At 50.8% G+C, this 13,495-nt stretch overlaps 4 protein-coding genes across 4 annotated transcripts; 2 read left to right on the plus strand and 2 right to left on the minus strand.

Moving 5' to 3' along the window:
- Positions 1-617: 617 nt before the first annotated feature.
- T310_8234 (Multiple inositol polyphosphate phosphatase) lies at positions 618-3,070 on the minus strand (the record flags this gene model as incomplete). The annotated part of the gene is made up of 7 exons (XM_013468980.1): positions 618-664; positions 782-850; positions 1,017-1,094; positions 1,237-1,586; positions 1,673-2,435; positions 2,514-2,559; positions 2,699-3,070. 7 exons carry the CDS (start codon positions 3,068-3,070, stop codon positions 618-620), a joined length of 1,725 nt encoding a protein of 574 aa, XP_013324434.1.
- Positions 3,071-3,949: 879 nt separating this feature from the next.
- T310_8235 (Lactate 2-monooxygenase) lies at positions 3,950-5,547 on the plus strand (the record flags this gene model as incomplete). The annotated part of the gene is made up of 5 exons (XM_013468981.1): positions 3,950-4,158; positions 4,330-4,387; positions 4,428-4,756; positions 4,811-5,124; positions 5,210-5,547. The coding sequence occupies 5 exons, from the start codon at positions 3,950-3,952 to the stop codon at positions 5,545-5,547; spliced, it is 1,248 nt and encodes a 415-aa protein (XP_013324435.1).
- Positions 5,548-6,010: 463 nt separating this feature from the next.
- Positions 6,011-9,645, plus strand: T310_8236 (Lipase; the record flags this gene model as incomplete). Its single annotated transcript, XM_013468982.1, has 2 exons — positions 6,011-6,355; positions 6,421-9,645. 2 exons carry the CDS (start codon positions 6,011-6,013, stop codon positions 9,643-9,645), a joined length of 3,570 nt encoding a protein of 1,189 aa, XP_013324436.1.
- Positions 9,646-10,556: 911 nt separating this feature from the next.
- On the minus strand, positions 10,557-12,235 carry T310_8237 (uncharacterized protein; the record flags this gene model as incomplete). The annotated part of the gene is made up of 3 exons (XM_013468983.1): positions 10,557-11,316; positions 11,385-12,087; positions 12,226-12,235. 3 exons carry the CDS (start codon positions 12,233-12,235, stop codon positions 10,557-10,559), a joined length of 1,473 nt encoding a protein of 490 aa, XP_013324437.1.
- Between the last annotated feature and the right edge of the window lie 1,260 nt (positions 12,236-13,495).

The raw sequence follows: 13,495 nt of genomic DNA on the forward strand, positions 1-13,495 counted from the left end.
AACAGCTACGAATCGTCTGACGGGTACACACAATCGCAGACATAGTAAGTGAGATACAAATATACGAGCACTGCAGTCGATACAGGTTGATAGTACCTCTCATCCAATTTCGGTAGGGTTGGGCACGTTACTGCAATCGTCTGATTGCACTCTAGATGAAATCGAATCAGTCCTACAGCTGCAGTCACGTTGTTTCGACGGCAAAATCCGGGGGATCAAGGGCTGATGGCCAGCAGTAAAGATTCCAATTGCAAGTGAAGTAAGAAGAAAGTGACTGCTGCAAACAAAGAAACTCGACACTGCTTGTCACTGGCCAATGACCATCATCGATTCACCTCCCAGCAGTGAATTGGAGCCCATCTCTGCAGGAGCAGTTTCCACCTCCTTCACTTTGCTCTATCCTATCTAGGGAAAGATTGTAGTCACAGATCAGGTTTTCGCCTTCACGATTCGAGTAAGAGGGAGAAAGGTCTTTACTCGATTCGGTAAATTTACTAGATCCAGCTGCCTGTCACGCGTACGAATATTTGCGCCTGAGAAGGAGCTTATGCCTGAGAAAGAAGCAGTGTACTGTCGACGGCTACAGATCAAAGTGTAATATTATGGATGATATTGAGTCAGTCTGCGAAAGGGATCTCGTCAGAGTTTTTCTGTGGGATTTCGACTAGCATGTTGTAGTACAGTAGTTATCAGATCTGATTCTTGGGCGCCAGTTCTGTACGGATTCCATAGAATCCCAAAAAAATAGTATCGATACCAGTACTCGATATAGGATACAAACCTCCAAGGTCTCGCTGCTCTCGACTGGTTTGAAAGGAAAAAATTGCTACCTCGTCTACACCAAGGATACCTACTTTTTAAGGTAATCTACTTCCCAGACGGGCATGGCACCCATATTCCTCACCCTACGTCATTTCTCGTATTAGATGGTCTTCTTCATCGACTTTCTATTAGGCTTCCTATCCATATTCCTTGCTATAACTCGTGCTGATTCCCGGGCGCATGAGAGTACATACCAATGGCCGTCTCTACATAGGAGAAGAGCGCTTCTTGGAACAGCCTGGCGGCTTCTGCTCTCTGAAGGCAGGCCACGCCTAAAAAAAAAACTTATTGGGTATCGATAACTATCTACCTTGAAGAATATACAGCTAACTGCTTCACACCTCTCCACCTCGAATCAACCAAGATCGTCCTGTCGCAAAAACGTGATTCCTTGCGCCCGATCTCCAGTCGTACCACACACTTCAGCAAAATCACCAACTTCCTCTCTGCGTTTGCGCACCCGCTCCACAAACTGTTCGAGAGGACAGCTTCCTCCGGGACCAGAGTGGCAATCCGGCAGGGGCACAACGCCATCGTTGATGTTGATGCGGACGAAGTTGCTGGTTTGACTGCTGGGTTCGGTTTCTGGCCACTTCCCACAGGTGAGTCGTTCAAAACTGAGCCGGCCTCCCATCGGCAGAACAGTGGACATGCGCCAGACGCGGTCTGTGGCGATGTGTGTTACGGGGAGATGTGGATCATATTTCGGGTCCGGGAAGATGTTAAGAGCAGTGAGCATGGGAGCAATGTCGCCGTCGTGGACACTACATGTACAGTAGGTAGACGATTTCAAGATCAGCGAGCCGCATAGTTTTACATCACTTCATCCAGGGCAAATCGCAGAACTTACAAGCTGAAAAACATAGTCCCTGCCTCAGGGCCCCTCTGCAACAAATTGGCTGTCGCGTTCAGCCACAGCCACCCCATCGCACCCGCGTACGGATTTCCAGGCCCAGCTCTATAGTAATGGATCAGGTCCCTTGCGTATTCGAAATGCTCCCAGTCTTCGACGATGAAGACGTCGCACCAGGGACTCGATCCGCGAGCAATCGTCTCGAATCCGCACATCTCCTGCATGCTGTAGACTTCGACATTGGAGAAGTTGCCTATAGCGTGATTTCCCTGCTCATGGACCAGACGATGAGCGATTGCTGGAAGGTACACATCCTGGAACAAGGTAAGCATATTGACGCCATAGTCGTGCCCCTTTGCCGTGTCCTCGATGTATCGGAGACAGGTATCACCAGGCGTGAGCGTGTCAGTGTGTCGCTCCAGGGTTTCGGGGATAATCTCCAGCTCAGCTTTCCCCTTCGTTTCCCAATCAAGACCAAACAGTCCGGAGGCAAAATATCTTGCGGTGTCAATTACGCGCGCCGAATCACTGGCCCAGAATCTGGTCTTTGCGCCTTTGGGCAGCAGATGCGCGTATCGCGTGCGAAAGCGAACCCCAGTGGTGAACGCCTCCAGTGTGCCTGCGTAGGGACCTGTCGTGGTCAACTGCTCAAAGTCACGGGACGGATCATCGGTAAAATAGGTCCAGTCATTGAGAAACGAGAGCGATCCATTTACGGTAGTATTTGTAGCCTTGATGCGTGTCAGAAGAGCGAGATGGCCTTGACAGAGAAAATCCGAGGTCAGAGCCAAGCAGTGGAGGTTGTTTGAGGTTCTTCATCAAGTGTTGGATCACGTACGGCCACCTGCACTTCTCGTGGGATATCGCTCCGCATGGCGGGACATCTGCCACGGTCCATACTTTTCAGCACATGATGTCATCCATAATAAAGTGACTTTCAAAAAAAAGGTTTTGTTGACATATATGTAGGTATGGACTTCTCAATTGACTCCAATTGAAACTATGCTTGAGGCAGACACATACCAGATGCACCTGATCCACTGTGCAGCCATCGGGCGGCGCAATCTCAGCCGCAGCAGAAGTCGTCAAAGCCGGATCTGCTCTTTGAACCCATGGTCCATTACCACCCAGATGGTAGAGAAGGTTCCATCCCGGTCTTTGTTTCGTGGTAGATTGCCCAGGTTGCTGTCTCAGGCGTTGTGGGTGAAACCACGTACCCCAACTGGGAGAGTGCGGGGATACAGACTCCGAAAGGGAATGAGGACAAGTACGGAGCTGCACAAGACTGGATACGCTTGAGAGAACCGAGGTTGGGCCTGTGGGATAGAGCAGAACAGCAAGGGAGAGAATTAGAAGTGACAGGAGAGTTAGGCAGGGAGAAGGAAAAGCGTGCATGTTCTTCTATTCTTCATTGGTAGATGTACTCTTCAACTGACGAGTAGAAAACAATAAAATTCATAAACTATAGCATGGGACGCTCGAGCAATGAATCAAACGATAGTGATAAGCTTCAGGGATCAAAAAGAAGACGGGATCGACGCTAACAAAAGCCTAAACGGAGTCTCCACTGCGATTAAATGCAGAACGCATGGGAGAGAAGCTATTATTGCCATATTTTATGTACAGGGCGTAGTATCATTTACTCGGAAATTTTTATTTAAAGACATGACTCTCGTATCTGTAGAAAGACTAGATATTTATTCCTTGCAAGGGGTGATCTCGGCATATATTTCGGGTGCTCAATTGGGTAAGACATGTACCGATTAGCATTACGATCAACGTGACACTGCAGAGTGCAGACGACGTCGTCAATTTCAATGATACGAAGTAGGCAAATGGATGAAATCTCCGCAAATCCCATACGCATCAGGGTTGATAATATTTAGGGACAAGAACGACCTAGTATTCGCGTATTAAACCTCTTACCACACGTCTAAGTTCCATATGCAAAAAGTTGGAATTTCTCATGGCTCAGAATCCCATAAGCACTTCTTAATCTAGTTCAAGTGCCGCGATAACAAGTGACTAGACTATTTATATCGATTGTGTCCAAGGATTTGAGTTGTGCTCCACGATCCGTGGCGCAGCCTCCGCTTTGTCATAAATCCGACTGCCGAGTGGAAGCCTCGGACGATCTCATCTTTCGGCCCCATCGACCTGCCAGTAAGCTGACCTTCTGTGTACATAACTAGGCCACCTCACTTGCAATGCCATCGGGAGACTAACGTTCCCCAATTAACATACAGCCCTCTTCTTCAGAACTTGGTCGCCAAAATGTCTGAGAATTATGGCCTGTATCAGCAGCAGATCTACGCCAATGGCGCGTTGAACAATGTCTTGCCCACCGTGACCACGGACCCCCGGCTTCTCGAGGAGCAGGCTCGCAAGGCCCTGGGCTCCCGGTCCTTCAACTATGTGGCAGGTGGTGCTGGGGAGAAGGCAACGATGGACAGCAATCGCTTGGCGTTCCGTCAGTGGAAGTTGTATGTGTTTGACGTTCTCATTTCTACACATTGTCCTTGTCTCTGGATATTTTATTTACATGTGAAAATCATAAATTCGTTCACATGGATGGTTTGGACTAGATATGCGTAAAACGCTGGGGGATATGAGTCTTTCTCGAGAAGCTATCGTTAACAGTGGCTGACCCAAAGACAGGATACCAAGGATGATGAAGCCGGTCTGTCTATCGCATACGCAGTATCCATAAGAGTAAGACAGCTGACATTTATGGATCTCGCTTCCATTGTAGATTGGTGAGCCGGATATTTCAGTCACCCTTTTTGGACAGAAATATCCTACTCCTCTCCTTATGGCTCCCGTGGGGGTCCAGTCTCTCTTCCATGACGACAAAGAGACTGGACTGGCAGAGGTGTGCGCTGAAGTCGGAGTACCCTATATCCTGAGTACGGCCAGTTCCAGCTCTATCGAGGACGTTGCGGCCGCCAGTGGGAATGGGAAGAGATGGTATCAGCTGTATTGGCCGCAAGATGACGATGTGACACTGTCATTGCTGAAAAGAGCCAAAGAGAATGGCTATGAAGTTCTTGTGGTCACTCTGGACACCTGGTCATTGGCATGGTAGGCACACGTCTTTCGCGCTTCTCCCAACGAGTTACTGAATGAGCATCGCAGGCGCCCAGCCGATCTGGATAATGCATACATTCCCTTCATCAAGGGTGTCGGAAATCAGGTCGGTTTCTCAGACCCAGTGTTCCGGGCCAAGTTCGAGGAAAGCTCTGGCTGCAAGGTCGAGGAGGACATTGTGGGCGCCTCCAGAGCGTGGATATCCGATGTCTTCTCGGGGAAACCACACACATGGGAACAGCTGGAGTTACTACGCAAGAACTGGGATGGTCCCATCGTCCTCAAGGGCATTCAGCATGTAGAGGACGCAAAGTTGGCTCTCAAATACGGATGCGATGGCATTGTTGTGTCGAACCATGGAGGTACGTCCTTTTATTTGGATACTGGGTCCCAATTCATCCGTGTTTCTTTGCCTTTCGTATCGCTGACGAAGTATGGCGATTGCAGGCCGGCAAGTGGACGGAGCCATCGCCTCCCTGGAAGTTCTCCCTGAGATTGTTGACGCCGTGGGATCAAAAATGACCGTTCTGTTTGACTCGGGCATCCGCACGGGGGCGGACATCGTCAAGGCCCTCGCCCTCGGAGCCAAGGCTGTGCTCGTCTCCAGACCGGTCATTTACGGCCTCGCCATTGACGGCAAGCATGGGGCCAAGGCCGTGCTACAAGGTCTGCTGGCCGATTTCTACCAGACCATCGCTCTTGCTGGCATTGGGACGATCGCCAACTGTAACCGGGAAGTGGTACGCCGGGTGCAGTATGGAGGCGATGTGAAGGCCATGATGTAAAGCATGGGGGTGGACATCTTGCAGAGTGATTGCGAAGAGATGTCCCTTTTTCTCCGTCTTCAGGGTGTAGATATATACACGTGCCAAATAACTGTAGCTCGCCTAGCATAATATTTCCGGATAGTTTCCATGTTTGGCAGAGTTAGGTATTTGATCACTAAGCCAGATCGTTGCATTAATTAGAACTCAAGGAGACAAGAAAATACCGTACTTAGCATTAATATAACGGAGCTGCGTCTGTCACATGTCAACCCCAGACCCGCCGCGGGCCGCGATCTTCGATGCCCCAACGAATCCGCGAATCATCACCAACAAAACAACAGCGGACCAGGGGCGCCTGACGTAGCCGGCAATGTGATTCGCATCCAAACCTGTGATCGATAAATCTGCGTTATATCGAAGACGCGGCTCTGAACGCGCAGATGAAACGTCAACGCGATGGTACGGATGTGATACACCCGTCATGCCTGAAGATTCAGGGCTTCATGAGGCTCTGCAGACCGTGGACGATCGGAATCCGCATCGCGACAATGCGAGTCATATCCCTGCCACGTCAGGCGCGACTCTCCTTCCACGGCCCGTTGCCTCGCTGGTGTCCTTCTTCGCTCAATCAACGTCGCTTTCGCTTCGCCTGGGAACATACGTTGGTGGAGCTGCGATCGGTGGGGCAAGGGTGACCACGTTGACGGGCTTGGAACTGAGCAGAGCTGTCATCGAAGGCGTCTTGTCGCGCGCCGGTCGCGAGATTGCAGGGCGCAGCAACAGCGAATATGGCAGGCTAGAAGCTGAATCGCTGCTGGAACGGAGTGTAGGTGCCTGCCTTTCCATGCCATGCTTTCCATGCAAGTTGCTCACCTGATGTCTTCGTGTTAGCTGGCTACTCTGCATTCGACCATCACGTCCGCATCGTTCTTCGCATCTGCAAGTTTTCATTTTTCTGAAGCGGCGCTGTCATCGATTTCGAACCTGTCGCAGAACCTCCTATCAACGCTCGACGCAATCCTTGGCTCAACAGAGTCGTCGCGCGCTATCGCGTCTATAATCACCCTCGTCCGCAGAGAGTTCGGGAAGAACGAGACGGGGAAGGATGTTGACAAGGTTGGGGTTGGAGACCTGCTGGTCGGGTCCATCGGGTTCGCATTGCTACAACGATGGGGACGAAGAAACTCGGAGAGGGAACTGCGCGAAAGCGAAGGCGAAGTAACCATCTGGGATGTCGTGATCTTAGACAACGGAGTGAGGGCCGATGTTATCGGAACGCAGACCACCGAGTATGCAAAGAGCGTCTCTAATGACCTAGAAGACTCTGCTCGCCCGGCTTCGTTCTTATCCCCTGGGGAGGATGAAGACACTTTCAGTGCGATGGAACGAACGAAGTCTGTTACACCCGGTGCAAGCTCTCACTTGGCACTCCCAGCTGGGGACCAATATCAGTTATCAGACGAGGACATCCGTCTCTACATCATGAGACAGCTGCCACAGGGTAGCCACGCTTCGATTAGGACAGAAACTGTGACCGACCGTACCATAACTGTTGACATTTTCGACGATGATGTCGCAGAGATAGCTGCGCCGCCGGGGACTATGATGATCGAGGAGAGGTTTCACAATGACCAAAGCTCTGTTGGTACCCAACGCCTACCAAAACATACTGTGGTGTTCCGTACCACGTTGAATCACACCCAGAGCTCAGATCTGCGACCGGAGAGCTCTGATCATCCCATTTTACCCGAATCGGACGCCACAGAAGAAGCCAAAACAGATGCAAGGGTCGAAGAGATCTGCGACATCAAAGCTTTAGATCTGGAGGACTCCCGCAGCGGAATCAGTGGATATGATGATGAGCATGGCAATGACGCAACCCAGGATACCACTCCCTCGATGTTGTCGCCAAGGAAAAGTAGAGACGGTCATCGTCACAAAACCCGGAGAATCCAGTCACCAGAAGGAAACTCTGCGGATACTAATGCCTCGAAGGTGGTACAAAAGCGGCCTCGTCGCGTCCTCAGCTCCTCATCTCTTAGCGGCTCGGACACGCCCAAGAGCACGTTTGGGAAGACTTCTTTTGCGAAGATTGCGCAGAAAGTAAAGTCGACACCTGGAGAGAGATCAGATGGAAATAAGAGATCTTCGATGAAGAAAGGGTCGAGAAAGTCTCTTGACACAAGTGCCTCCACGGCATTATCAAAGGCCAACAAAAGTCCGAAGGAGTCCGCCTCCAACAGGGACTCGACCGCGACACAAAGTCCGTCAAGTAGATCGACGGCCAAAGCGAAGCAGACGAGCACATCGCGAAATCCTGGGCATCGTCGAGGCTCAGTGAACTTGAACAAAAGCCTGCCGCGAGTTCCACACCAAGATACTGCAGCATTTCGATCAACGCCATCCCCAACCGCAAGCAGATCGCACCACCGGGAGTTGCCCACCCAAACGTCTTCGAGAACGGACTATATTTCCGTGAAGGAAACGAACAGGGAGTCCTTCGTCTCTCAGACGGATTCGTACTCGCTGCGCTCCGTTGAGACTCGTCCTGGTTCCGCCTCGTATACCCGGACTCATTTCCGCAGCAGCAGTTCCATGTCTCGAACCAGATCCGAAGATATCACTGTGTCGCTGAATGATGATATGCGGCCCGTCTCTCCTAACGCTCACAGACGACCTAGATCGTTTGCTCCCAGCATCTACTCCCTAGCGGCGACCGGTTCGGAGACATCACTCATCCTTGCCCCTCGGCCGCGCAAAAGCGTCTACGAAGACCAGTCGACGATCATAGCACTTAATCGCAATGGGAAAGTGCCCGGGATCTTCCCCGACAACCACCTGGTAAACAACATTCGTCGATTTTGCCGTTTTTCCTCGGCGTCATACGGATCGAACGCTCTCAAGGTGATGGGTGTTCCTCATACTACGAAGACGATTCAGTTCTACGATTCAGACAATCACGAACACAGTTCCTTTTCCAATCTCACAGGTCTCCCTCCGTCTACAATTCTCCTTTCGTCCTATCTGGATCCTGCAGGCGGCTCCAACGCGGCTGGCGAAACGGAATCGGGATTTCCTCTCGTTCATTATCTTTGCCTGGATCATGAATCCAAGGCTGTCGTCCTCACTCTCAGAGGCACTTGGGGCTTTGAAGATATCCTGACGGACATGACGTGCGACTACGACGATCTTGAGTGGCAGGGCAAAAATTGGAAGGTGCATAAAGGCATGCATGCCTCCGCGAGGCGTCTCCTGGAAGGAGAGGGCGGCAAAGTCATGGCGACGATAAGGGCTGCCCTCGAAGAGTTTCCAGACTACGGAGTTGTTTTCTGCGGCCATTCGCTGGGCGGTGGCGTTGCAGCGCTTCTTGCAACGATGATTTCAGAGCCCAATAGTGACCCGTACGGGCCTTCGTTTGTCACCGCTTCGACTCTCACCGCGGCTCGGCCGCTGCTTTTGACTGCCAACCATCAGCAGAAGGCAGCTAGAAGCTTCTCCCTCCCTTCAGGTCGCCCTATCCATGTGTATGCATATGGACCGCCAGCTGTGATGTCCCCGTTCTTGCGACGTGCTACACGCGGTCTGATCACCACCGTGGTGAATGGGAAGGACATTGTGCCCAGCCTCTCTCTGGGAACGTTACATGACTTCCGGGCCGTGGCTCTGGCGTTCAAAAACGACACGACTGGCTCCAAATCGCAGATTCGCTCCCGTGTCTGGGAAGGACTGAGGCAGAGCATCCTGAACAAATTCTATGTCAACCAGCCACCCATGTTCATGAATGCTGGTGAAGGCTTTGGCGAAGACAGTTGGGCGTGGTTCGCGCTGAAAAGCCTGCGCGAGGAGATGGTCGCTCCTAAGCTGATGCCGCCGGGGGAAGTATTCGTTGTGGAGACGATGCGCGTTTTGCAACGCAACGCCTTCACTTCAGACACTACCGGCGATGGGTATCCTCAGCTCGGAAGGCCCGCCACCAGGGTACAGTTCAAATTTATCCGGAACGTCGAGGCAAGGTTCGCAGAACTGAGATTTAGCTCGGGAATGCTGAGCGACCACAATCCTGCCAGATATGAAGCCAGCTTGGCGGCACTCGCCCAGGGAGTGCTAGATGATTAAGAAATCTCTTTTGATGATCAATTTTTTTTCCAAACAACTCGTTTATCATGCATTCTTCGTTCTTTGTCCAAATTTCTTACAGTATAGTATATAGTTTACCTGATGAAGGTGTCATGACGTCTGATTTTCTTCAAGAATAAATCCAAATGGCATTATGAAAATGTGGGTCTTAGAGACGGAAATTATGTGTTATCTATGCATGGATATTTTTATTTTTGTTACCACTCATTCATCACGGATATTAGATCATTAGATTATATATACCTGAATAGAATGGTTAGAGAACCTTTAAGCAGAGTCTCTCTATATAAAAAGGATCAACAGTCGGGATATATAAGTAGCAAGATCTCTTGGACAGAAAAAAAATCTAACCGTTGGAAAGTTGGAGACCGAATACTGTACATGGTCTCTGTATGCAGGAATCAGGAAGCAAGTTGCAGGTTGCAGGTTGCACGGGCACCGCATATTCCATATGCCATCGGCCGAGGTGTTGAGAACCGGGCAAGCCGCAGCTCTGTTTGTCCTCACTCAGCTAGCTGGACCCATAAAGGACCTAGGTAAAGGAAGCGTGGGATCGGTCCGCAAAGACTCGTGCATATACTTGGCGGTTGAAACTCGTCGCGAACATCTGAGATGACTGACTTTCACGAGCTGCATTGCATGACCTTGGGGCTGATAACCTCTCCTCGTAAGTGAAACGAGTTCCGTCCAGCAAGAAGCCGAACTACTCGCCCAAGTCGTTTATGTATGTTCTTGCTTGAGTCCGCTGGGTTGGAACGTGGAAGCACTACTACATCAGGCTTACAACCCGTCTCTTTTCAGACGAACACACACGCGCACACACCGATATACCAGCAAACGTAGGAATCGACTTCTCAGCAAATTTTGTTGTCGTTAATTTTTTTTAAAGGTCAGATTTGATTATCTGCTAATTCATATGTCCCCGGAGCAGCCCGTCTAGACGGAGGTCTCCTCCCTGCTGGAGGAGGGACATCTCCTGCATACATTTCTACCGGTCCTGTATATGGCTGGACGTATTTGTTTTCCATCTCCACGGGGGCTAGAGGGGAATATGAAGGTGGTGGGACGTAAGATCGATCCTGCGCTGCTGCTGCTGCTGCTGCTGCTGCTGTTGGCATCCCATCCCGATCTTGTCGCATGCAAAAGTAATATGTTGAAGCCGCAATCGCTGCTATTCCCGCCAAAGACCCGACTACAATTCCGGCAATAGCACCTCCGGAAAGTCCACGGCTTGCCTTGTCTGGTGACGCGGTCGCGGATGGCTTTGATGCGGACTGTGGGCTCGTGATATTAGTGGGTGTCTGTGTGGTGTTGCCAGACCCCGGAGCGCAGAACTGCTCTACCACTTGGTTATTCTCATCAACGGCGACCAGGTCTTCATCTGTTGTTGGATTAGCCGCCCAGAGCGTAAACTCGTTGCTGTCCTGGTTCAGCATCACGTATGCGGCAGAGAAAAACTGTCGGCCTATGATCGGTAGATCATTCGCGTTTATCGTCTGCTGCGAATTGATGAGGACCTCGAGCGAGGAGTCGTTTATGTATAGATGCCCGTTGGTCTTGTTGACAATCAAGTCGGGATTGACCAGCACGTGGTTGGGAATGCGCACGCTCAGCCCAGAATCGAGCACTATGGTCAGATCGCCGTCATACCTGTACAAAAAAATTTGGTTCAGCAATTGAGTTTTCTAGACAGAAGTCACCTGGAAGAGACAGCATACACGTCCTGAGGCGCATAGTTCATCCCATAGTAGTTCACCCCTAGGGAACGTCCCAGAAAAGTGCCTCCTGCAAGCTCCATAAAATACGCATAGTACGGGTCGTAAGGCATTGTCATGATGACAGGAAAGTCGGGCTGGATACATGCCGACATCGCCGCTGATAGGGTTCCATTGAAAAGGCTGGGGCTGGTCCCATTGGGAAAGTTGAGTTGCATGTCGACGATCGTGACGAGCATCCCCGTTTTGCAGGTCGGTTTCAGCGAGCTGAGGGCTTGCGTGTGGTTATTCCCCGTCACCTTGGCTCGATCGTAGCCGCCCAGAACAAAACTCCCAGGCATTTGGACGTTGGGAGTTGCCCCCGTCAACCCCCAGAAGAAAGACCACGTCCGTGAGCTCACTTTCCCGGCGGCTTTCAGGGCGTTGAGGATCGTCGAATTCGGCCCCATGCCCAGGACCATTTGAGGATCATAGAATCCTCCCCAGTCGACTCGTGGGATTCCCAGCGGGAAATTCTCCAGGGTCAGGTTGGAGTTGAAGGTCAAGCTGTCTTTGGCCCAAAGACTCTGAGTGGTGACGTTGGGTGTGGAATCAAAAGCCGCAATGCTGCTGTTGGCCTCGATATATGTTCGAGAGGCATTCGCATCGTACTGTCCACCACGAAAGGTGGTGCACGTATTTTCTGGCCAGTCTGAAATGCACTGGCCTTTGCTGTCATAGACGTATGTATTATTTATAGGCCTGCTGCGCGCTTGCAGTTAGGAAGTGTAAAAAAAAAAAGAAGCTGAAAAAGGGCGAGGACCATACCACTGAGGGAGAAAAGCAAAGTTTTGCGCCGGCGTACCGACGGACATGGCTACGCCTCGCATTATCTGGTTGTTGGACAAATGCACATCCTGGATGGGCGCAGAGATTGGATATGGCGCGCAGTCTTCTGCCCAACATACTGCAACAAAAGTGGATATTAAAAGCAGGCTGAAAGAAAGAGCGTACGAGAAGAGGCCTCTATGTACATGCAACAACAGCATCCTGATGGGCTATTATTATATTAGGACTCAAAAGAGCGGAATGAATGTACTGTACTCCGTACAGCCCATGGCAGAAAGGAGAGAGAGAGAGAGCAGCGAGACATGGACGAAAAGAGCACAGCTGGTACCAGACCAACATATTAAGAGGGTCCCAATGCGGCTCGGCTAGCTGATGCTTCGAGAATTATTATTGATGCATACTCCTAGCAGGGGGCAAAGCCTATCGCTGCCAGCGTGAAGTCGTCTAGACCAGGGAGATCGATTCCAAAGTTAGCATATCATAACAACGCATCGTCAGGGCTGAAAACTGATTCGAGAACGCTAACGTGCTTGTGCAAGGACCTTCCCAGACCGACATCTGCCCAAGTACCCCGAAGATTCTAGTCTTGAGATCGCGTCTAACGCAAGCTCGTGTAGCAATGAGGATGGTTGGTCAGGCGTAAATCACCAACAACATACGGAGTACCAACATCTCCGACTCGTTGGGAATCTCGCAGCTTGTCTGACTGCTGATCAAACACGAGCTTCGCTTATGCTTAGAGCCTGCATCTACGCGAATCCTTGAGCCAACGTCAACGCCTTGTTGGCAAAGATCCCCTGCGCTAAAGTGATAGTCTTGATTCTCCGCCTGTCATTGGCCATGTGGCTGTGATCAGCCATTGACATACCCTGTCAGTTTTCATGACACCCTGGCTCTCGTCTGGCCATCCATTCACTAACACGAGTTACACGACCCAAATAGGCGCCGGCGATAACACTCCTACAGAGTATTCACTTCCTTTGTTTAACTGGAACATTGGCGCTGCGGCGCAGCAAGCTCCCTTAAGGCTGAGCTTCTTGCGATGCCTGTGTCATTTCGGTATCGGCAGCCCAAAGCAAACGGGGATTGGGACCATGACATGAGCTGCTTCAAGCAACTTATCCTTGTGTTCTTCCTGGTTAAACAACTACACTGCTGTAGCTTCAGCTCTTATCTCCCGGTCCTCGCTGAACGATGAGAACACCTCTGCGCATTGGTATAGCGGCCATCATAATTATCATTATCCTGTGGATCAAAGTCACCTGGACCTCATCCAAGATCAATGG

This window comes from Rasamsonia emersonii, assembly GCF_000968595.1.
Source record: "Rasamsonia emersonii CBS 393.64 chromosome Unknown ctg1118621760685, whole genome shotgun sequence".
Lineage (NCBI taxonomy): Eukaryota > Fungi > Ascomycota > Eurotiomycetes > Eurotiales > Trichocomaceae > Rasamsonia > Rasamsonia emersonii.